This window comes from Triticum aestivum, chromosome 3A (assembly GCF_018294505.1).
Source record: "Triticum aestivum cultivar Chinese Spring chromosome 3A, IWGSC CS RefSeq v2.1, whole genome shotgun sequence".
Classification (NCBI taxonomy): Eukaryota; Viridiplantae; Streptophyta; class Magnoliopsida; order Poales; family Poaceae; genus Triticum; species Triticum aestivum.
This window is the reverse complement of record NC_057800.1, coordinates 122,906,076-122,931,111: the sequence shown is the minus strand read 5'-3', so window position 1 is coordinate 122,931,111 and position 25,036 is coordinate 122,906,076. Positions and strand designations below refer to the sequence as shown.

The following is a 25,036-nucleotide window of genomic DNA, read 5'->3' as shown; positions in this document are numbered from 1 at the left end:
ACTCCTGGATTACTTTGGTACCTCCCTGCTAGACTTATAGCAAGACACACATCAGGTCTAGTACACAGCATTGCATACATGATAGAGCCTATGGCTGAAGCATAGGGAACATCTTTCATTTTCTCTCTATCTTCTGCATTGGTCGGGCATCGAGTCTTACTCAATTTCACACCTTGTAACACAGGCAAGAATCCTTTCTTTGCTTGATCCATTTTGAACTTTTTCAAAACTTTGTCAAGGTATGTGCTTTGTGAAAGTCCAATTAAGCGTCTTGATCTATCTCTATAGATCTTAATGCCTAATATGTAAGCAGCTTCACCGAGGTCTTTCATTGAAAAACTCTTATTCAAGTATCCCTTTATGCTATCCAGAAATTCTATATCATTTCTGATTAGTAATATGTCATCTACATATAATATTAGAAATGCTACAGAGCTCCCACTCACTTTCTTGTAAATACAGGCTTCTCCAAAAGTCTGTACAAAACCAAATGCTTTGATCACACTATCAAAGCGTTTATTCCAACTCCGAGAGGCTTGCACCAGTCCATAAATGGATCGCTGGAGCTTGCACACTTTGTTAGCTCCCTTTGGATCGACAAAACCTTCCGGCTGCATCATATACAACTCTTCTTCCAGAAATCCATTCAGGAATGCAGTTTTGACATCCATCTGCCAAATTTCATAATCATAAAATGCGGCAATTGCTAACATGATTCGGACAGACTTAAGCATCGCTACGGGTGAGAAGGTCTCATCGTAGTCAATCCCTTGAACTTGTTGAAAACCTTTTGCGACAAGTCGAGCTTTGTAGACAGTAACATTACCGTCAGCATCAGTCTTCTTCTTGAAGATCCATTTATTCACAATTGCTTGACGATCATTGGGCAAGTCAACCAAAGGTCCATACTTTGTTTTCATACATGGATCCCATCTCAGATTTCATGGCTTCGAGCCATTTTGCGGAATCTGGGCTCACCATCGCTTCTTCATAGTTCATAGGTTCATCATGATCTAGTAGCATGACTTCCAGAACAGGATTACCGTACCATTCTGGTGCGGATCTTACTCTGGTTGACCTACGAGGTTCAGTAGTGACTTGTTCTGAAGTTTCATGATCATTATCATTAGCTTCCTCACTAATTGGTGTAGGTGTCACAGAAACCTGTTTCTGCGATGTACTACTTTCCAATAAGGGAGCAGGTACAGTTACCTCATCAAGTTCTACTTTCCTCCCACTCACTTCTTTCGAGAGAAACTCCTTCTCCAGAAAGGATCCATTCTTAGCGACAAATGTCTTGCCTTCGGATCTGTGATAGAAGGTGTACCCAAAAGTCTATTTTGGGTATCCTATGAAGACACATTTCTCTGATTTGGGTTCGAGCTTATCAAGTTGAAGTTTCTTCACATAAGCATCGCAGCCCCAAACTTTTAGAAACGGCAACTTCGCTTTCTTGCCAAACCACAGTTCATAAGGCGTCGTCTCAACGGATTTTGATGGTGCCCTATTTAATGTGAATGTTGCTGTCCCTAGAGCATAACCCCAAAACGATAGCGGTAAATCTGTAAGAGACATCATAGATCGCACCATATCAAGTAAAGTACGATTACGACGTTCGGACACACCATTACGCTGTGGTGTTCCAGGTGGCGTGAGTTGCGAAACTATTCCGTATTGTTTCAAATGTAGACCAAACTCGTAACTCAAATATTCTCCTCCACGATCAGATCGTAGAAACTTTATTTTCTTGTTATGATGATTTTCAACTTCACTCTGAAATTCTTTGAACTTTTCAAATGTTTTAGACTTATGTTTCATTAAGTAGATATACCCATATCTGCTTAAATCGTCTGTGAAGGTGAGAAAATAATGATATCCACCATGAGCTTCAACATTCATTGGACCACATACATCTGTATGTATGATTTCCAACAAATCTGTTGCTCTCTCCATAGTACCGGAGAATGGTGTTTTAGTCATCTTGCCCATGAGGCACGGTTCGCAAGTACCAAGTGATTCATAATCAAGTGGATCCAAAAGTCCATCAGTATGGAGTTTCTTCATGCATTTTACACCGATATGACCTAAATGGCAGTGCCACAAATAAGTTGCACTATCATTATCAACTCTGCATCTTTTGGCTTCAACATTATGAATATGTGTATCACTACTATCGAGATTCATCAAAAATAGACCACTCTTCAAGGGTGCCTGACCATAAAAGATATTACTCGTATAAATAGAACAACCATTATTCTCTGATTTAAATGAATAACCGTCTCGCATCAAACAAGATCCAGATATAATGTTCATGCTCAACGCTGGCACCAAATAACAATTATTTAGGTCTAATACTAATCCCGATGGTAGATGTAGAGGTAGTGTGCCGACCGCGATCACATCGACTTTGGAACCATTTCCCACACGCATCGTCACCTTGTCCTTCGCCAATGTTCGCTTAATCCGTAGTCCCTGTTTCGAGTTGCAAATATTAGCAACAGAACCAGTATCAAATACCCAGGTGCTACTGCGAGCTCTAGTAAGGTACAATCAATAACATGTATATCACATATACCTTTGTTCACCTTGCCATCCTTCTTATCCGCCAAATACTTCGGGTAGTTCCGCTTCCAGTGACCAGTCTGCTTGCAGTAGAAGCACTCAGTTTCAGGCTTAGGTCCAGATTTGGGTTTCTTCTCTTGAGCAGCAACTTGCTTGCTGTTCTTTTTGAAGTTCCACTTCTTCTTCCCTTTGCCCTTTTTCTTGAAACCAGTGGTCTTGTTGACCATCAACACTTGATGCTCCTTTTTGATTTCTACCTCCGCAGCTTTTAGCATTGCGAAGAGCTCGGGAATAGTCTTATTCATCCCTTGCATATTATAGTTCATCACGAAGCTCTTGTAGCTAGGTGGCAGTGATTGGAGAATTATGTCAATGACGCAATCATCTGGAAGATTAACTCCCAATTGAATCAAGTGATTATTATACCCAGACATTTTGAGTATATGCTCACTCACAGAACTGTTCTCCTCCATCTTGCAACTATAGAACTTATTGGAGACTTCATATCTCTCAATCCGGGCATTTGCTTGAAATATTAACTTCAACTCCTGGAACATCTCATATGCTCCATGACGTTCAAAACGTCGTTGAAGTCCCGATTCTAAGCCGTAAAGCATGGCACACTAAACTATCGAGTAGTCATCAACTTTGCTCTGCCAGACGTTCATAACATCTGGTGTTGCTCCAGCAGCAGGCCTGGCACCCAGCGGTGCTTCCAGGACGTAATTCTTCTGTGCAGCAATGAGGATAATCCTCAAGTTACGGACCCAGATCGTGTAATTTCTACCATCATCTTTCAACTTTGCTTTCTCAAGGAACGCATTAAAATTCAACAGAACAACAGCACGGGTCATCTATCTACAATCAAACATAAACAAGCAAGATACTATCAGGTACTAAGTTCATGATAAATTTAAGTTCAATTAATCATATTACTTAAGAACTCCCACTTAGAAAGACATCCCTCTAATCTTCTAAGTGATTACGTGATCCAAATCAACTAAACCATAACCGATCATCACGTGAAATGGAGTAGTTTTCAATGGTGAACATCGCTATGTTGATCATATCTACTATATGATTCACGCTCGACCTTTCGGTCTCAGTGTTCCGAGGCCATATCTGCATATGCTAGGCTCGTCAAGTTTAACCTGAGTATTCTGCGTGTGCAAAACTGGCTTGCACCCGTTGTAGATGGACGTAGAGCTTATCACACCCGATCATCACATGGTGTCTGGGCACGACGAACTTTGGCAACGGTGCATACTCAGGGAGAACACTTTTATCTTGAAATTTAGTGAGAGATCATCTTATAATGCTACCGTCAATCAAAGCAAGATAAGATGCATAAAAGATAAACATCACATGCAATCAATATAAGTGATATGATATGGCCATCATCTTCTTGTACTTGTGATCTCCATCTCCGAAGTACCGTCATGATCACCATCGTCACCGGCGCGACACCTTGATCACCATCGTAGCATCGTTGTCGTCTCGCCAATCTTATGCTTCCACGACTATCGCTACCGCTTAGTGATAAAGTAAAGCATTACAGCGTAGTTGCATTGCATACAATAAAGCGACAACCATATGGCTCCTGCCAGTTGCCGATAACTCGGTTACAAAACATGATCATCTCATACAATAAAATTTAGTATCATGTCTTGACCATATCACATCACAACATGCCCTGCAAAAACAAGTTAGACGTCCTCTACTTTGTTGTTGCAAGTTTTACATGGCTGCTATGGGCTTAAGCAAGAACCAATCTTACCTACGCATCAAAACCACAACGATAGTTTATCAAGTTGGTGCTGTTTTAACCTTCGCAAGGACCGGGCATAGCCACACTCGGTTCAACTAAAGTTGGAGAAACTGACACCCGCTAGCCACCTTTGTGCAAAGCACGTCGGGAGAACCGGTCTCGCGTAAGCGTACGCGTAATGTCGGTCCGGGCCGCTTCGTACAACAATACCGCCGAACCAAAGTATGACATGCTGGTAAGCAGTATGACTTATATCACCCACAACTCACTTGTGTTCTACTCGTGCATATAACATCAACACATAAAACCTAGGCTCTGATACCACTGTTGTGGAACATAGTAATTTCAAAAAAAATCCTACGCACACGCAAGATCATGGTGATGCATAGCAACGAGGGGAGAGTGTGATCTACGTACCCTTGTAGACCGACAACGGAAGCGTTATATCAACGCAGTTGATGTAGTCGTACGTCTTCACGATCCGACCGATCCAAGCACCGAAACTACTGCACCTTCGAGTTTCAGCACACGTTCAGCTCGATGACGATCCCCGGACTCCGATCCAGCAAAGTGTCGGGGAAGAGTTCCGTCAGCACGACGGCGTGGTGACGATCTTGATGTTCAACTGTCGCAGGGCTTCACCTAAGCACCACTACAATATTATTGAGGATTATGGTGGAAGGGGGCACCGCACACGGCTAAGAAAACGATCACGTGGATCAACTTGTGTGTCTAGGGGTGCCCCCTGCCTCCGTATATAAAGGAGCCAAGGGGGGTGCGGCCGGCCCTAGTAGGAGGCGCGCAGGAGGAGTCCTACTCCTACCGGGAGTAGGACTCCCCTCCCTTTCCTTGTCCTAGTAGGAGAGGGGGGAAGGAAGGGAGAGAGGAGAGGAAGGAAAGGGGGGGCGTCGCCCCTCCCTCCTTGTCCAATTCGGACTAGGGCGAGAGGGGGCGCGCGGCCTGCCCTGGCAGCCCCTCCTATTCTCCACTTTAGGCCCATGAGGCCCATTAACCCCCCGGGGGGTTCCGGTAACCCCCCGGTACTCCGGTTTTTATCCGAAACTTCCCCGGAACACTTCCGGTGTCCAAATATAGCCGTCCAATATATCAATATTTATGTCTCAACCATTTCGAGACTCCTCGTTATGTCCGCAATCATATTCGGGACTCCGAACCAACTTTGGTACATCAAAACTCATAAATTCATAATATAACTATCATCGAAACCTTAAGCGTGCGGACCCTACGAGTTCGAGAACAATGTAGACATGACCGAGACATGTCTCCGGTCAATAACCAATAGCAGAACCTGGATGCTCATATTGGCTCCCACATATTCTACGAAGATCTTTATCGGTCAGACCGCATAACAACATGCGTTGTTCCCTTTGTCATCGGTTTGTTACTTGCCCGAGATTTGATCGTCGGTATATCAATACCTAGTTCAATCTCGTTACCGGCAAGTCTCTTTACTCATTCTGTAATACATCATCTCGCAACTAACTCATTTAGTTGCATTGCTTGCAAGGCTTAGGTGATGTGCATTACCGAGAGGGCCCAGAGATACCTCTCCGACAATCGGAGTGACAAATTCTAATCTCGAAATACGCCACCCAACATGTACCTTTGGAGACACCTATAGAGCTCCTTTATAATCACCCAGTTACGTTGTGACGTTTGGTAGCACACAAAGTGTTCCTCCGGTAAACGGGAGTTGCATAATCTCATAGTCATAGGAACATGTATAAGCCATGAAAAAGCAATAGCAACATACTAAACGATCGAGTGCTAAGCTAACGGAATGGGTCAAGTCAATCACATCATTCTCCTAATGATGTGACCCCGTTAATCAAATAACAACTCTTTGTCTATGGTTAGAAAACATAACCATCTTTGATTAACGAGCTAGTCAAGTAGAGGCATACTAGTGACACTCTGTTTGTCTATGTATTCACACATGTATTATGTTTCCGGTTAATACAGTTCTAGCATGAATAATAAACATTTATCATGAAATAAGGAAATAAATAATAACTTTATTATTGCATCTAGGGCATATTTCCTTCAACATGTCCATGGCCAGGGGCGGACCCAGGACAAAAGTTACCCGGTGTCCCATATACAATATAACAGGCATACCATATTAAATAAAAGTACATATTTTTTTGAGAATATAAAAGTATATATTAATGCGTATGATTCTACAACACTTGCTTTTTCAAAACCGAAACATTTTCATCATGTATTGATCGCTCTTGCTTTTCTATAAATACTTCCTTCTATGACTGATAGTTATTATTTGATATTTATGCTTGATAACTTATATTTGGGCAGAGAAGATTAAACCATGAAAGAATATGTATCTAATACTTGGATTTTAAAGTAAGCTCACTTTGGTGTGTCTAGTCTTCGGAGAATCTTCCACCACAAATGTCGATCACCTTCAAGGATTGCGATCTAACCTCCATTTTGTGAATAAATTTTAAATATTTCACGCAATTTTTATAAATATTTTAATGATCTAATCATTACCACAGTTAAGAGCCCTTGCCCTAATCCTCAAGGGTTTGAGGAGCAAGAATTGCAATCTAGAAGAAACATGGCGCATTAGGGTATGTACTTCTTATGATTTACATTCTATTTCTTCCGCTGCTTCGGCCACTCGACATGATCGGGGGACGGTGGCGTCAAAGTGAGTATGGTGAGTGCCGATCCAGTGATGGATTGATTTTATTTAGAGCGACGCAGAGAGGCGTATGGCATTTTTTGTTTGTCCTATTTTTTTTAGAAATTGTTTGTTTTAGATGAGAGCCGTTTTTTAGAGTTAGATGAGAGCCTTTTTTGAGAAATAATTTTTTTGAGAAATGAGAAATAATTAGATGAGAACCTGGTCGATCGATTTAGTTTTTTTTAGGGGTGGTCGATCGATTTAGCTATCGTCGTGGCTGCCTCGCTCGCTGCTAAGACTGGGCCTCGCACTGGCTAGATCGCGGCGCAGGTAATTGTTGAATGGGCCGGCTTGTTGTACCGGTGTCCAGGTAATGAAATTACGGGGTGTCCCAACCTTATATGGGCAATATATGTATAGGTAAAATATTTTTCTACCCGGTGTCCTGTCACACCCTCTAGTCCAACGTGGGTACGTTTTTGTCTATGGCTAGGAAACTTAACCATTTTTAATTAACGAGCTAGTCAAGTAGAAGCATACTAAAGACACTTCGTTTGTCTATGTATTCACACATGTACTAAATTTCTGGTTAATACAATTCTAACATGAATAATAAACATTTATCATGATATAAGGAAATATAAATAACAACTTTATTATTGCCTTTAGGGCATATTTCTTTCACGTACCGCATGCTCCTGTCTCCCGTGACCTACTGTGCTGCCGTGGAGGCCTCACCGCCCCCTACTACTCCCACCGCCGGCCAGGCCCTGCGGCAACGGCAGCCTCACACCGCAGCTGAACCAGTGAACCCTCGTACTCCTCTCCGCGTGGGCATCCACTGCCGCGTCTTCCCCGGCTCCGCGTCGTCCCCTTCCTAGTCCTCGCTGTCGTCCACCGCCTTGGTGCTCTCGGCGCGGCATGGTCAATGTGGTCAACGAACGACTTCCATCGAAAGAGTATTGTACGTGGAGAGGCTGACAGCTGGGTCCACGGTGCCTCCTTATTACGCGGAAAATAATTATTCCTCCACCTGACAGCAGGGACCCACCGGAGAGGCCACCGTATTTCACAAAAAAAAATGTTTTCCCCTGACTGCAGGGACCCACCAGCTACATCTTCGCACGCAAGGAAGTGCGTCCATATTACGGGGGAAAATTGATTCGCCCCACTGACTGCTAGGACCCATTACCTACATCTTCGCACGCAAGGAAGTGCCTGACAGTCGGGACCCACCTGGTCGAAGCGTACGTAACGTTGTCATTCTGGTCGCGAACATGTACATACATACGATCGGTCTGTCTGCAGGCTGCAGCGATGAACCGTGGCCGTGTAAGGAAGGGAATGTATCGTAGTAGAGGCGCGCATGTGTCGTAGTAGAGACGCACACGTAGCATGTACACGTATGGACAGCGGCCAGGATGCAAGAAAGTAAATACGGCCATGTACGTACATACGGGCGGGGTCTCGAACGCCTACTCACGCATATGTACGGTCAGGGCTCCTATACATGGCTGGGTCGGAATGGAGAAACTGCATCATCGTCGTGTTCATGGGGAGGCAACTGAATGCGACGTGTTCATCGGGAGGCAACGGAACGCCTGTTGTTCATCGGGAGCCAACCGGCTTGGACAGAACAGCCGATGGAAACGAGGCCTGGTGTACTGCAGAACGGAGGAAACGGCCTTGTGTTCGACCGGCCATGGTCGAAACGGGATCCTGTTCATCGGGAGTGGTCTGGCGTACCGCAAAACGGAGGAAACGGACCTCCTACGGTGGAAACGGGGTCCTGTTGATTGGGAGGGGTGTGGCGTACTGCAAAACGGAGGAAAGGGACTTGTGTTGGAGCGCTACGGTCGAAACGGGGGTCCTATTCATCGGGAGGGGTGTGGCGTACCGCAAAATGGGACTCCACGGGATACTGTTCATCTCCACCGTCGACCTCCTCCAGCCTCCATGGGCTACTGTTCATCCACTGTCGACCTCCTCCAGCCTCCACCTGCGACTGTTCATCCGCGCGCTCCTCCACGGCTACTATTCAACCAGCCCTCTCCACGGGGTCCTGTTCAACCACCCCTCCACGGGCTACTGTTCATCCAGCCCTCCACCGGATACTGTTCAACCAGCCCTCCACGAGGTCCTGTTCATCCACCCCTCCACGGGGTCATGTTCATCCACCGGCTCGATCGATCGAGGTACTATTCATCCAGCGGCAACAGCCTCTACTACCACGGGTTCCTGTTCATCCAACCCCTCACCGGGAACTGTTCATCCAAACCCCCCAACAACGCTCATTGTTCATCCAGAGGCAGCATCGATCGGCTTCAGTTAGCATCAGTAGCGAAGGGATCACTCGGGTTCAGTTAACAGCAAGGCATCGATCGCTCGGGTTCAGTAACTTAGCTAGTGCAATTGGTTGGGTTCAGTTAGAGCCCAACGCCTCGCTCGGGTTCAGTTAGAGCCCAACGCCTCGCACGCACGCGCGTACGTGTACGAGAGAAGCGCGCATCGCTCGGCCCCCGACCACCCACCGTAACCGGGAACTCCCCGATATTTTCCTCGCCCTCACTCCTACCACAGTTTTTCTCATCATGGACGGCCCAAAAAATGTCATGCAGCTACGTCTCCGGTCCGCCCAAGACGAAAAGCCCATTTTTCTGTCATGATTTTTTGTCATAGAAGTAGGACCCCACCACATCTATGATGATATCGGGTTTTGTCACAATTATCATCATAGAAGTGTAATAAGTATGAGAGGGAAAAAATTCGTTCGGCCCAAAATGTCACCAATGTGTCTTTTTTTTGTAGTGCCTGCTTCTCTTTGTGATTGCCATGGTTGGGTTGCACCATCTTCTCAATGCAGCTACGAAGAAGGGTGTGTTGACGCCCTTGGTGGCAAGACGGTAGCAACACCGGTATGCTGACAACATCGTGACGTTTATCGGACCAGACCTTCAATGCTTGCGTGCCTGCATTGGGATGGGCGTAATTGTTGCGACGAAGCTTACCATCAAATGCTACCCTTCTCATGCATGTATCTTGGGTTGCCCTTGAGATTGAGAATGCCCACAGTGGCTAAGCCACAGTGGATGGAGTGTTTACAGGCGAGCATCCATGTTAGTCATGGTAGGGTGAGTGGTGCTTGTTAAGAGTACGCTCCCCGCTATGCCAATGCACACTATGTTCACAATGGACCTCCAGTCAAAATGCTTGTCGAGGAAACCAAAATCTTTCATGGTTGCATGGAGAGAACGGAAGGATGTGAAGGGCGGCCATTGTCTTGTGGCGTGGGATAATGTGTGTTTGCCGAAGAGGATCGGTGGGTTGGGACTACTGAATCTGCGACTGATGAACTTGACATTAAGAGCTAGAAGGTCGTACCTAAAGTGAGTGGTGGACGAGAAACCATCAAAAAAATTCAATATCCAGATCCCAGATGAGGCCAAGGCCATCTTCTGTATAGCCACAAAAACAACGATTGGGAATGGGATGAAAGCTCTCTTTTGGGAGGACTGTTGGCTGCGAGATGGCCAGATCAGAGAATTTGCTCCGCATCTCTTTGTGATCAAGAGAGCCATTCAAGTGCACTCGGTGAGGGATGGTCTGGTCAACGATGGATGGTGAACCGATGTATGCCCAAAATGGCTAGACATGTGTTACGAGAGTTCTTGGAACTTGGCTCGGGGGGTTCCAGCTCCGAGATTATGTGGAGGACAATCTGGAGTGGATATGGGGGAATGACGGGCAATTCTCGGCTAGTTCTGCTTATGAAGCCTTCTTCTTTGCGAGAACGCTATACCCGGCTACAACAACGGTCTAGAATTCCCGTGCCCCTATGTCATGCAAGATGCTCGTCTAGCTAGCTTCTTGAGATCACTGCTAGATGGCGGATAGGTTGAGCCAGCATGGTTTGTCACATTGTGTGGCGTGCCTGTTATGTGATTAGGAATTGGAAGGTCTACACCACATTCTTTTTGGCTGCATGCTGGCTAGAGAGCTAGAGAGGTATGGGCAGTGATGCCTAACCACCGGGGCAAAGGCTGATTGGACATCGATATTGGATACAGATCTGGTGGACTGGTGGGCCGATAAAGAGGTGCAAGGGTTGTTTCCTGCGGATGCACACTCCTGAGTGTTACTGATTATTTGGTGCTTGTGGCGGCACCATAATTACATTTTCTTCAATGGGGGTACACCCTAGGCGTCGACGGTTCTTAAGAGAGTGAGGAAGGGCTGAGGTGGAACGCGACAAAGCTCATCCGTAGAGACGGACTGTTAGATGGGTGGAGAGTTAGCGAGTAATCCGTGCAAGGGTGTTGTGTGGCCTTAGGACGTTGTAGCTGTCTCAAAGCATTGTACTTAGCCATCTTGGCTTTCCTTAATCTATGTTTCTCATGTGTCCAACTTTGGATGTATCCTTGAAAAATATATATAGAAAGCATAAAAACCAAAACATTTCTAGCATACATGTCTTTGATGTTCTACTCATGCATGAAGTTGAAATGACTTCGGTCTTCTTCTCGGCGAAAAAAAGGACAACAACAACGAATTCGCAGCTGCAAAAACCTTGAATAGTACTTTCATATAGATCCGTTTTTGTGGTTATTTACAGCGAAGATCACCAAAGTTATTTCTTTATGAAACGTTACACATGAGTATAACAAATACCATATTCGTTACCAAAAAGTTTCAAAAATAATTGCCATTTTTTACATTAAAAAGAACCGATTAGGGTGTGCCTAGACCCAGGTTCATGTGTGTATTTTCGGCTTAATCCTTTTTCATCGCCACTTTGGCCTTCCTGACCTCGCAGCCTCTAGCTACGGTGCTGCCTTGCTATCATATCACCCCCTTTCAAGACCAAATATTCACCCTGGTGTTTCAATATATTTGAAGAAAATAATGAGCTTGAAAGCCGGTGGCGACATTGTCACAACGATGTTGTCTTGCACGACGGCTGGAACGTGAGCCGGCAGTGGGCATGAGTAGTGGCCGCGGACACAGAAGCCATCGAGGGTTATTTTGTTTTTAACCCAAGGGGCGCCCAAAGGCGCCATTCATTGAACTTCCATACACATTTTACATCATGGATACAGAACCCATAGCTTACAAAGTTGCTCAAAGCTAGCAACACTGAGCATTGCATACCCCTATGAGATGAGCTAATACAGTGCAAGGTAGGAGGTACCGTAGAAAGCTTTTTCAGCGAGTCTTTTGCACAGTTATGAGCAACACCATTCAAATCCCTTTTGACGTGATATATCTTTAACATAAAATCCTTGGAACAATTAAAGTATTCTGCTATCAATGAATGGATTTCCAAATGTCCTAGGTTTGAACTTTTTGAATATATGTCGCCAGAAAAGCCGCGGCTCTTGCAAGTACCTGATTATCTGTCAAAATGGTGGCCTGGTGTAGTTGAAGTACTTCTGCTATTTCAGAAGCAAAGAGAAGCGCCTTGGCTTCAGCCTGAAGAGGAGAGCCAACAACACCGCTGCTGGCCATGTTGGTTTTAAGTTGGTTTCAAGTTGTACGTTGTTCATTGCAAATGTATAATGTGGAGTATATGTCTATTCCTGTAGCAGGCTGGAGAGAGGGGTTTTCGATGCCACATATGTAAATATTGAAAACCTTCAAGATTCAAATCACTTCTAATTGTGCTTCCATGAGGTGGAGACAAACTTTAGGTGGGTGGTGAGCAAACGTAGATGCTAGTCTGCTCCAACGTTCACGACATCTGCAAACCAAATCGAACGTTCTAAACCAATGATAGTCACAAGCAAGATGAAGTGAGTGCCCATGTTCATCCTTCACAAGCTAAAATCCATCAGCAAGAAGCTTCGGTCGGTCTTAACTCTCAAGAATTGAAACCAGAAGCGAGATCAATACATCAGACAAGGAAGACCACCAGCACACCGCCCGATCACAGTTCACCAGCCCATTATTTCTGTTCCCAGTAGGTGTCTACGACATGCTACAGATTCAGAGCAATCCTTCCGAAGCAGAGCAGCCTACAGCCGCGGCCGGGGCGCCGCCGCGTCGGCGCCGTAGTCCTTGACCTTGGCCCACACGGCGGGCCACATGGCCTTCCTGATCTCGGCCACGACCTCCCCGTCCCACCCCCTGGCCGCGAGCCCCTCGGCCGCCGCGACGGCCGCGGCCACCACGTCGTCGACGCCGCCGTCCGCGGCCGCGTCCACCAGGCCCCGCCGCACCGCCTCCGCGGCCGTCATCTTGTCCCCCCGGAGGAGCATGTCCCGCCTGGCCGCGGCGTCGGAGACCTTCTGCAGGAGCAGCTCCGCGAAGTAGTCGACGATCTTGATGCCGGCGTCGACCTCGCTCATGTACAGGAACCCGCGGGAGGCGCGCATGACGGCGGAGTCGTGCGCGAGGGCCAGCGCGCAGCCGGCGGCGGCGGCGTGGCCCGTGACGGCGGCCACGGTGGGCATGGGGAGCGCGAGCAGGTCGGCGACGAGGCCCCGGAAGGCCTCGCTCATGGCGGTGTGGAGGTGGGGCGGGACCGTGCGCGCCCAGGCCTGGTCGAAGCCGTTGGAGAAGTACTTGCCCTCGGCGGCCAGGACGAGGGCGCCGGCGCCGGGGGAGGCGGCCACGGCGGCGCGGATGGCCGAGATGAGGGCTGGGCCGAGGCGGTGCTCGCCGGCGCCGGTGAGGGTGATGAGGTGGACGCGGCCGCGCCTCTCCACGGTGCACATGCTTGCCGTGTCCATTTGGGGGGATTCGCAGCAGGTGACAGAATGTGTTTGGCAAGGGCGGCTAGACTTGCTGTGGTTTACCCTAATCATCTAGTACTAATTACACGAGCTTCCCAGCAATTTCGTTCTCTCTTACCATTGGCTAGTTGGCTCAACTTTCGCCATTAAAAATGGCAAAACTGACAGCGAAACTAATGATATTGGTTTCGACCCTTGAACGACATTGCGCAAGTTGAAACCGGACATGATTCCTCATGCGTCGTTATAAATAATAATTCTAAGAAAAATACTACTCCCTCTGATAGGAAATAAGTTTCAACTAAAAGCACGACACTTATTTCCGATCAAAGAGAGTAATAATGGTTAAACTCAGAATAATCGGAATATTTTTTTTAGCATACATGGTCAACCATTCTACTCCGGGGCATTCTGGGCGAGAATGACAAAAAATCAAGGTTATACTTGTAAACCTCCGGGGCATTCTGGGCGAAAATGATAAAAAATCAAAGTTATACTTATAAACACTGTTTGAAGTTATATTGTATTTTCACTACGGCATATCCTAGTGTCATTTCTTCATGAAATTTCATACACAGGTGAAATGGTCGACAAGTAAATTTAAGAAACTTTTGTGTGTGAAATGTGTTTTTTACTGTATATCTTCAACAAAACACTGTCATCTGACGCTCTAAAGAAGCGGCTCAACTAAAAATGCCATCTGTGCCAGGCGAACGTTCATTCCATCATTTACAGATTTCTTCCAGCTGCTGAAATGGACCGATGTGATGAAGCAGTCACAGTAAGGGCCTGTAATCACCCACTCCCAGAATATGTGGAGCGGGGAAACCACAACTCCTTCGATCTTAACAGCAGCTCCGCCAACTCCGTTCCTGGAGTTGTGGAGCGGAGGGATACCGAATAGGGCACAAGTTCAGGTGGACGAACCAAAAATTAGAGAAGATTTGAGAGTGGCCATACAAAAGGCAGTCTATCATAAGACAAACATATACTCTATTGTTCAGAGAGGATAAAACAGAAGAGAGCCTCTTAGACGAAAGTGCGCATCAAACAGAAATCATCCAGCTTGAGTACAGGCAAAACTGACAAAGCATTTTTGGTTTCTAGGTAACATACATATCCAGCAACCAGGTGAACTTAATTAACTCAAGGTCTAAAGAGAGCTACGTCCTTCTTAGCTCGCATGGGACTTGTTGAGGATGACACCCTCATACTTGACCTGGAACCACTTCATGGCGTCCTCCTTGGTGACCCTCTGGTGGATACCGACACGGGCCTTGCACCTGCGGCGGCGGGAGACGCGGTACCCAGCACGCTCGAGCACCACGAAGAAGTCCATACCGTAGATGCCGGTAGATGGATCATACCTGAAAAGGAAACATGGTTAGTTACTGGTCAGAAGTGCCAATCGTCATTGAACAACCACTGAGAACTGTGTGCTATCAGCAAATAGACATAACGATGTACTGCAAATACTTGGTAAATGAAGGTAGTAGTGCCCAAAATCCAAAGGTTAAAAGGACATAGGCAGTGGCCACACAATGCGTAGCCAAACTAAAGTCAATCAGTTATTTGCACTATTAAACTGAAAGGGAAAACTTATCCAAAATGATTCCAATAGATCGTCAAATATTAACGGTGCCAACAGGAACCAAGGCCTTTCGTTGGTCATCTCTGACATACAAATATGTGTGATGCTAGTTAAATGCTTGAGAACCAAGTCAGGATTTGGCATATGAATCAATTGAGTAAATAAATCCAATCTAACAATATTGATTAAGCCCATTTCTAACAAATATTCTAGGCATTACTAAATAATGAGTGCATTAAACAACTTATTAGGGATTTTAACAATAAGAGTAGCTGCCTAATGATACTGTAGCCCCTACTATAACTTCAGCCAAACATCTTTCAGCTCTATGATTTTGGTTTCAGCTATTTAAGAATGAAACAGAATCATCTACTTGATTAATAATAAGTATTAACCAGTCCAAACAAGCACCACATTGACAAAAAAAAGAGATGCAACAAGGTCAACTTACTTCATGCCGAGATCGATGTGCTCCTGGATACCGAAGCCAAAGCAGCCGGTGTCGCTGAAGTTCCTCCTGAGCAGCTCGTACTCCTTCACCTTCAGGCCACTCTCCAGCAGCTGCATCGCCTTCTCACCCCTGATAGTCACGTAGCACGCAATCTTCTCATTACGCCTGATACCGAACGACCTGACAGTGTACCTCGCTGCAATAGCACAATACCTTTCCTATTAGGACCAACTACATTGACCTCAATTGACAGATCCAAGGGAACAAGTCGGATTTAAGAAGCTCACCCTTGGAGAACACAGGTGACTGTCCGCTCAGCTGCTCCAGCACCTATCAAATTAACAACAACAATGCAGTTAACATCCATCGATGATTTGCAGTTAACCAGTATTATTTAGAGACCAGGAATGCAGAGAAATCACTTGAACTACTCGGTGCCACTGAGACAACACTGATTAAGGTCAATCTACAACAAGCAAAATGGAGCAGAAACGACTGACCACGGGGAAACAACAGTTATTACTCCCTCCGTCCGGAAAAACTTGTCCCAAGCTTATCTCTCAAATGGATGTATCTAGCACTAACTTGGTGCTAGATTCATCCATTTGAGGGACAAGCTTTTTTGGACGGAGGGAGTACATGGTACCAGCATCAGCATCAGAAGCCGATGCATGTCCTACTAGCAATCTACAAAGGACACCCCAGATTGAATAAGCCAGTGCCGATTTCTGCCAGATACAATTCCACAAACTAGGACTAGATTGCTATGAGCGAACAAGAACAACCAAAACAATATACTGACATCTGAATCACACGCGCGCGAGCGCATCAACGAGGCGAGCGGGAGGGTAAATAGACGGGCATATATATACCTTGGAGGCGCGGGTGAGGCGATCTCCGCTCTCGCCGACGGAGATGTTGAGGACGAGCTTCTGCACCTTGATGTCCCGCATGGGGTTCAGCTGCTTCTTCTCCGTCGACTGCAAGCACCAAAACACAGACAACAACGTATCGTCAGAACACCAGGAACCCGAGCAACCAGAAGGAGTTGGAACAATCGACGGGGCGGAGGGGAACTCACCATGGCAGCGGATCTGGGGAGCGGCGGCGGGGGGGAGGAGAGGGGGAGGGGGGGAGGGGTTTAAAGCGTGGTGCGGGGCGGCGGCGGCAGCGGCTTTGTAGGGAGGGAGAGGAGGAAACCCTAGCGCGGAGGGTGCTTATATGCGTAGAATTACGTCCGTGCCCCCGTGTGCAGGGGTGGAATGGAGGGTGGTTTAGTAATTTTGGTTAATCTGGCTTTGGAGCGCAAAAAAAAGGGAAAAAATTCCGTCGCCGGGACTTGAACCCGGGTCTCTCGGGTGAGAGCCGAGTATCCTAACCACCTAGACTACGACGGAAGCTGGTAGATTTGACGAGATTTTGTAATAAAGCTAGTCGTGTTTGAAGTGGTGAACAAATAGCATCTCGCATATCGAAAAGATTAAACCTGCAAGTTTTCAATTTATCTCCTAATTTGTGTATTCAATTTACTACTCCCTCCAGTCCTTTTTAGTCCGCACATTAGCTTTGACTGAAGTCAAAGTTTGCTAAGTTTGACCAAATTTATATTAGAAAATATTAACATCTATAACATCTAATAAATATAATATAAAAATATATTCTGAGATGGATCTAATAATAAATGTGTTGTTATGTGAATGTTAATAATTTTATGTATAAACTTGGTCAAAGTTGGATGAAATTGACTTCAGACAAACCTAATATGCAGAATAAAAAGGATCGGAGGGAGTACCTAGTTCTTAATTTGCACGTAACAGTTTTGAGAAGACCGAATCTACCATGTATCCAAATGGACTAGTTGCAATTGTGATTAGTTGAATTTGATCACCTAGTTGAGAAATAGTTTGCGTTGTTCATTATTCTTGCACCTTATCTTCTTATATGAAGATGATGACATGTACAGTAACAATTACAGCTTTTCGAACCGTATCAAATGTTACTTTTTTTCTTAAATACTTATATATTTACGTAGTTCGTTCCGCACAAATGAGCACGGCAGCCCACACCTTCATGTTCTTTGGTGTCGAAGACCTTTGACGAACGCGTGCTGGCCATAGTAGCTGCTTACCTTGCTTCAGGCGTACGACTTTCCTCTATATATCTCACAAACAATCTAGTTGAGAAATTTGCCCTTGGGCGTATCAAATGTTTCTACTGTTCTGATTATCTTTAATAAATCGAACTTTTTATCTACAAGGTGAACGGGCGCAGTATGCACGTGTTCATGGTCTAGTTATGACATACAAGTCCAAACTTCATCGTCTGGTAGTGAGTACTTGTTTGGAGAAGCATGTATTACGTGCTTCAAAAATCTACTCATGCAGGCTTTTATCAGTAACTATCGTTCAAACGAGGACCCTCGCCTTTTGGTATAGTAGGTTATCCTTGTTCACCGTAGGTATTATGTACCTAGAATAATTTATTTATTTATTGACAAAGAGAAGATATAAATATCGAGAAGATATCAATTACACTCAATCTCTACAACAACGAAATGTCCTAAAGACATTAGGGATGCATGCAACTGCAGGACGAACCACAATAATGATCAATTTCTTGTAACTGCAGGACGAACCACCATGAAGACAACACACAAAGTCTAAATTATTCCACAAGCGACCCCTCCAAAAAGAAAACAATGCACAAACGCCGTCGTCGCCCGATTATAGATTTTAGATTTTCACCATGGAGAAAATTCGTGCTCTAAAAAACAATGCCTTCAACAAGTCCACTGTCAGGCACAACCAATTAAGGCCAGAACTTGGGTTTTCACCCTGAAAGCTAAGACTCTGTACTCCTCCTGTGTTGTCGCCCCCACTTGCCGATGTCGCTGCTACACCAAGCAAACTCCTCATCGTCTGGAAGACTAGATCCGCCAGTATTAGGCCTCAGACCTTAGCCACCATGACCTTCTCCGCCACTATCTTCACCATGAAAATTGAAATACCGACATGTCACATAATGTCAATAGACAACGAAGCTTCACGTCATGCCTTCCAGAAGCAACATGGGCTGAATTATGGGCGCACACGACCGAATTCCATTCGATCCAGCAATCTACAGGCGTCAAGCACCCAAAGGAGATCTCTTGCGGAGCCTTCCGGAACTCGTCAACGGCCAGATCAATGAGGGTCGGCATCAAGTAGAACACCGTCTTGGTGCTAGAAGAAACCTAGGACTGCCTCCATTATTGAAGCAAAACCAATAGGCCCCGCGTCACTGGTTAGAATAACGGAGGAGAAGGCAACCACGACGCTGCCTGTGCGGACGCGCCACTCGCCCCTGCCTCGCCACTCTTACTCGCGCCAGGCCAAGGCCAGAATTGTTGGGATTGAACTAGGTATTGAGATACCGACGATCGAATCTCGGGCAAGTAACATACCGATGACAAAGGGAACAACGTATGTTGTTATGCGGTCTGACCGATAAAGATCTTTGTAGAATATGTGGGAGCCAATATGAGCATCTAGGTTCCGCTATTGGTTATTGACCGGAGACGTGTCTCGGTCATGTCTACATTGTTCTCGAACCCATAGGGTCCGCACGCTTAAGGTTTCGATGATAGTTATATTATGAGTTTATGAGTTTTGATGTACCGAAGGAGTTCGGAGTCCTGGATGAGATCGGGGACATGACTAGGAGTCTCGAAATGGTCGAGACGTAAAGATCGACATATTGGACGACTATATTCGGACATCGGAAAGGTTCCGAGTGATTCGGGTATTTTTCAGAGTACCGGAGAGTTACGGGAATATGTATTGGGCCTTATTAGGCCATACGGGAAAGAAGGAAAAGGCCTCAAGGGTGGCCGCACCCCTCCCCTTGGTCTAGTCCGAATTGGACTAGGGAAGGGGGGCGCCCCCTTCCTTCCTTCTCCTTTTCCCTTCCTCTTTTCCTATTCCATATGGGAGGTGGAATCCTACTAGGACTAGGGAGTCCTAGTAGGACTCCACACTTGGCGCGCCCCCTCTTAGGCCGGCCTCCTCCTCCCTTGCTCCTTTATATACGGGTGCATGGGGCACCCCAAAGACACAACAATTGATTATTGATCTCTTAGCCGTGTGCGGTGCCCCTTTCCACCATAATCCTCGATAATATTGTAGCAGTGCTTAGGCGAAGCCTTGCGATGGTAGAACATCAAGATCGTCACCACGCCGTCGTGCTGACGGAACTCTTCCCCGACATTCTGCTGGATCGGAGTCCGAGGATCGTCATCGAGCTGAACGTGTGCTAGAACTCGGAGGTGCCGTAGTTTCGGTGCTTGATCGGTCGGGTCGTGAAAACGTACGACTACATCAACCGCGTTGTGCTAATGCTTCCGCTTCCGGTCTATGAGGGTACGTAGACAACACTCTCCCCTCTCGTTGCTATGCATCACCATGATCTTGCGTGTGTGTAGGAATTTTTTTGAAATTACTACGTTCCCCAACAGTGGTATCAGAGCCTAGGTTTTATGTGTTGATGTTGTGCACGAGTAGAACACAAGTGAGTTGTGGGCGATATAAGTCATACTGCTTACCAGCATGTCATACTTTGGTTCGGCGGTATTGTTGGATGAAGCGGCCCGGACCGACACAAGCGAGACTGGTTTTACCGCCGTGCTATGCACACAGGTGACTAGCGGGTGTCAGTTTCTCCAACTTTAGTTGAACCGAGTGTGGCTACGCCCGATCCTTGAGAAGGTTAAAACAGCACCAACTTGACAAACTATCGTTGTGGTTTTGATGCGTAGGTAAGAACGGTTCTTGCACAGCGTGTGGCAGCCGCGTAAAACTTGCAACAACTAAGTAGAGGACGTCTAACTTGTTTTTGCAGGGCATGTTGTGATGTGATATGGTCAAGACGTGATGAGATATAAGTTGTTGTATAAGATGATCATGTTTTGTTGAAGTTATCAACAACTGGCAGAAGCCTTATGGTTGTCTCTTTATTGCATAAGATGCAAGCACCAAATAATTGCTTTACTTTATCGCTATGCGATAGCAATAGTTGCAAGAGCAATAGTTGACGAGACGACCATGTGACGACACATTGATATAGATCAAGATGATGAAGATCATGGTGTCATGCCGGTGATGATGGAAATCATGACGATATTTTGGAGATGGAGATCAAAGGCACAAGATGATGATGGCCATATCATGTCACATATATTTTGATTGCATGTGATGTTTATCTTTTATGCATCTTATCTTGCTTTAATTGACGGTAGCATTATAAGATGATCTCTCACTAAATTTCAAGATAAAAGTGTTCTCCCTGAGTATGCACCGTTGCCAAAGTTCGTCGTGCCCAGACACCACGTGATGATCGGGTGTGATAAGCTCTACGTCCATCTACAATGGGTGCAAGCCAATTTTGCACACGCAGAATACTCAGGTTAAACTTGACGAGCCTAGCATATGCAGATATGGCCTCGGAACACTGAGACTGAAAGGTCGAGCGTGAATCATATAGTAGATATGATCAACATAGTGATGTTCACCATTGAAAACTACTCCATTTCAGGTGATGATCGGTTATGGTTTAGTTGATTTGGATCACGTGATCACTTAGAAGATTAGAGGGATGTCTTTCTAAGTGGGAGTTCTTAAGTAATATGATTAATTGAACTTAAATTTATCATGAACTTAGTCCTGGTAGTATTAGCATATCTATGTTGTAGATCAATAGGTCGTGTTTAGCTCCCCTGTTTTATTTTTGATATGTTCCTAGAGAAAACTAAGTTGAAAGATGTTAGTAGCAATGATGCGGATTGGATCCGTGATCTGAGGTTTATCCTCATTGCTGCACAGAAGAATTATGTCCTTAATGCACCGCTAGGTGACAGACCTATTGCAGGAGCAGATGCAGACGTCATGAACGTTTGGCTAGCTCAATATGATGACTATTTGATAGTTTAGTGCACCATGCTTAACAGCTTAGAATCGAGACTTCAAAGACGCTTTGAACATCATGGATCATATGGATGTTCTAGGAGTTGAAGTTAATATTTCAAGCAAATACCCGAGTTGAGAGATATGAAGTCTCCAACAAGTTCTATAGCTAAAAGATGGAGGAGAATAGCTCAAGAAGTGAGCATGTGTTCAGATTGTCTGGGTACTACAATCGCTTGAATCAAGTGGGAGTTAATCTTCCAGATAAAATAGTGATTGACAGAATTCTCTAGTCACCATCACCAAGTTAGTAGAACTTCGTGATGAACTATAGTATGCAAGGGATGATGAAAACGATTCCCGAGATTTTCATGATGATGAAATCGATGAAGGTAGAAATCAAGAAAGAGCATCAAGTGTTGATGATTAACAAGATCACTAGTTTCAAGAAAAGGGCAAAGGGAAAGAAAGGGAACTTCAAGAAGAACGGCAAGCAAGTTGCTGCTGAAGTGAAGAAACCCAAGTCTGGACCTAAGCTTGAGACTAAGTGCTTCTACTACAAATGAACTGGTCACTAGAAGCGGAACTACCACAAGTATTTGGTGGATAAGAAGGATGGCAAAGTGAACAAAGCTATATTTGATATACATGTTATTGATGTGTACTTTACTAGTGTTTATAGCAACCCCTCGGTATTTGATACTGGTTCAGTTGCTAAGAGTAGTAACTCGAAATGGGAGTTGCAAAATAAACAGAGACTAGTTAAGGGTGAAGTGACGATGTGTGTTCAATTAATCTATCTCACCTATATTATGAAGCAGCTGCTAGGCCTGATACCGGGCTCCGCGCACCTTTGGTACTTCTGGAGGGCAAGCTGTTTTATAGTGACTTCTTTCTTAGGGTAGGGCGACGAATACTTCCAATTCCGGAAAGAACGGAATGCATGGGGATAAAAAAATAGAAAAATGCAGATTTTCTATGAAATCCTTTCTTTCCATAGATGTATCTGGTCTGAGACGACACGCGCATATGTTTTCTTGCTGGGGCGGACACGGATTTCTCTCTAAAGGCGAAGAAAAAGAAGTGGGCGAACACTCGGCCCAGCGGGCGAACATGCCGGCTCCGGATCCGCGCACCTGCTGACACCTTTCGCATCTTTTTGAAAGTAAATTACATCGATCCTCGGTGCTAGGTACTCAGGTAAGTAAATCCTGAGGATAGAACTAGAGCAAGGAAGTGGTTCCAAGATTGATATGATCATCATCGCACACTCCCTATACTTTCGGGATTAGTGTTGAACCTAAATAAATGTTATTTGGTGTTTGCGTTGAGCATAAATATGATTGGATCATGTTTATTGCAATACGGTTATTCATGTAAATTAGAGAATAATTGTTGTTCTGTTTACATGAATAAAACCTTCTATGATCATACACCCAATGAAAATGGTTTGTTGGATCTCGATCATGGTGATACACATTTTCATAATATTGAAGCCAAAAGATGCAAAGTTAATAATGATAGTGCAACTTATTTGTGGCACTGCCGTTTAGGTCATATTGGTGTAAAGCGCATGAAGAAAATCCATGCTGATGGGCTTTTGGAATCACTTGATTATGAATCAGTTGATGCTTGCAAACCATGCCTCATGGGCAAGATGACTAAGACTCTGTTCTCCGGAACAATGGAGCGAGCAACAAACTTGATTGGAAATAATACATACTGATGTATGCAGTCCAATGAGTGTTGAGGCTCGCAGCGGGTATCGTTATTTTCCGACCTTCACAGATGATTTGAGCAGATATGGGTATATCTACTTGATGAAACACAAGTCTGAAACATTTGAAAAGTTCAAAGAATTTCAGAGTGAAGTGGAGAATCATCGTAACAAAATAAAAGTTTCTATGATATGATCGCAGAAGTAAAATATTTGAGTTATGAGTTTGGCCTTTAGTTAAAACAATGTGGAATAGTTTCACAAAATCGTGCCACCTGGAACACCACAGCATAATGGTGTGTCCGAACGTCATAACCGTACTATTATTGGATATAGTGCAATCTATGATGTTTCTTACCGATTAACCACTATAGTTTTGAGGTTATGCATTAGGGACAGCTACATTCACGTTAAATAGGGCACCATCTAAATCCGTTGAGACGACATCATATGAACTATGGTTTGGCAAGAAACCTAAGCTGTTGTTTCTTAAAGTTTGAGGTTGCAATGCTTATGTGAAAAAGTTTCAACCTGATAAGCTCAAACCCAAATCAGAGAAGTGCGTCTTCATAGGATACCCAAAAAGAAAATGTTGGGTACACCTTCTATCACAGATCCAAAGGCAAGATATTCATTGCTGAGAATGGATCCTTTCTAGAGAAGGAGTTTCTCTCGAAAGAAGTGAGTGGGAGAAAAGTAGAACTTGATGAGGTAACTGTACCTGCTCCCTTATTGGAAAGTAGTTCATCATGGAAATCTGTTCCTGTGACTACTACACCAATTAGTGAGGAAGCTAATGATGATGATCATGTAACTTCAGATCAAGTTACTACCGAACCTAGTAGGTAAACCAGAGTGAGATCCGCACCAGAGTGGTACGGTAATCCTGTTTTGGAGGTCATGTTACTTGACCATGACGAACCTACGAACTATGAGGAAGCGATGATGAGCCCAGATTCCGCGAAATGGCTCGAGGCCATGAAATCTGAGATGAGATCCATGTATAAGAACAAAGTATGGACTTTGATTGACTTGCCCAAAGATCAGCGAGCCATTGAGATTAAATGGATCTTCAAGAGGAAGACGGACGCTGATAGTAGTGTTACTATCTACAAAGCTAGAATTGTTGCAAAAAGGTTTTTGACAAGTTCAAGGTGTTGACCACGATGAGAATTTCTCACTCGTATCTATGCTTAAGTCTGTCCGAATCATGTTAGCTATTGCCGCATTATATGAAATCAGGCAAATGGATAAACAAAACTGCATTCCTTAATAGGATTTATTAAAGAAGAGTTGTATATGATGCAACTAGAAGGTTTTGTCAATCCTAAAGGTACTAACAAAATATGCAAGCTCCAGCGATCCATCTATGGACTGGTGCAAGCATCTCGGAGTTGGAATATACGCTTTGATAAGTTGATCAAAGCATATAGTTTTATACAGACTTGCGGTGAAGTCTGTATTTACAAGAAAGTGAGTGGGAGCACTACAACATTTCTGATAAGTATATGTATGACATATTGTTGATCGGAGATGATGTAGAATTATTCTGCAAAGCATAAAGGAATGTTTGAAAGGAGTTTTTCAAAGAAATACCTCGGTGAAGCTGCTT

General features: G+C 44.9%; 2 protein-coding genes and 1 non-coding gene across 3 annotated transcripts; all 3 read right to left on the bottom strand.

Annotated features, from left to right (window-relative positions):
• Window positions 1-12,783: 12,783 nt before the first annotated feature.
• LOC123058107 (enoyl-CoA delta isomerase 2, peroxisomal) lies at window positions 12,784-13,945 on the bottom strand. Its single transcript, XM_044480930.1, has one exon. It carries the CDS (start codon window positions 13,799-13,801, stop codon window positions 13,010-13,012), a length of 792 nt encoding a protein of 263 aa, XP_044336865.1. The 5' UTR covers window positions 13,802-13,945; the 3' UTR covers window positions 12,784-13,009.
• Window positions 13,946-14,705: 760 nt separating this feature from the next.
• Window positions 14,706-16,984, bottom strand: LOC123060615 (60S ribosomal protein L11). The gene is made up of 5 exons (XM_044483395.1): window positions 16,853-16,984; window positions 16,644-16,751; window positions 16,059-16,101; window positions 15,772-15,967; window positions 14,706-15,096 (listed from the first exon to the last, which is right to left on the bottom strand). The coding sequence occupies exons 1-5, from the start codon at window positions 16,853-16,855 to the stop codon at window positions 14,904-14,906; spliced, it is 543 nt and encodes a 180-aa protein (XP_044339330.1). The 5' UTR covers window positions 16,856-16,984; the 3' UTR covers window positions 14,706-14,903.
• A 111-nt stretch (window positions 16,985-17,095) lies between these two features.
• Window positions 17,096-17,168, bottom strand: TRNAE-CUC (transfer RNA glutamic acid (anticodon CUC)). The gene has a single exon. It is a non-coding gene; the product is annotated as a tRNA-Glu (tRNA).
• Window positions 17,169-25,036: the final 7,868 nt, after the last annotated feature.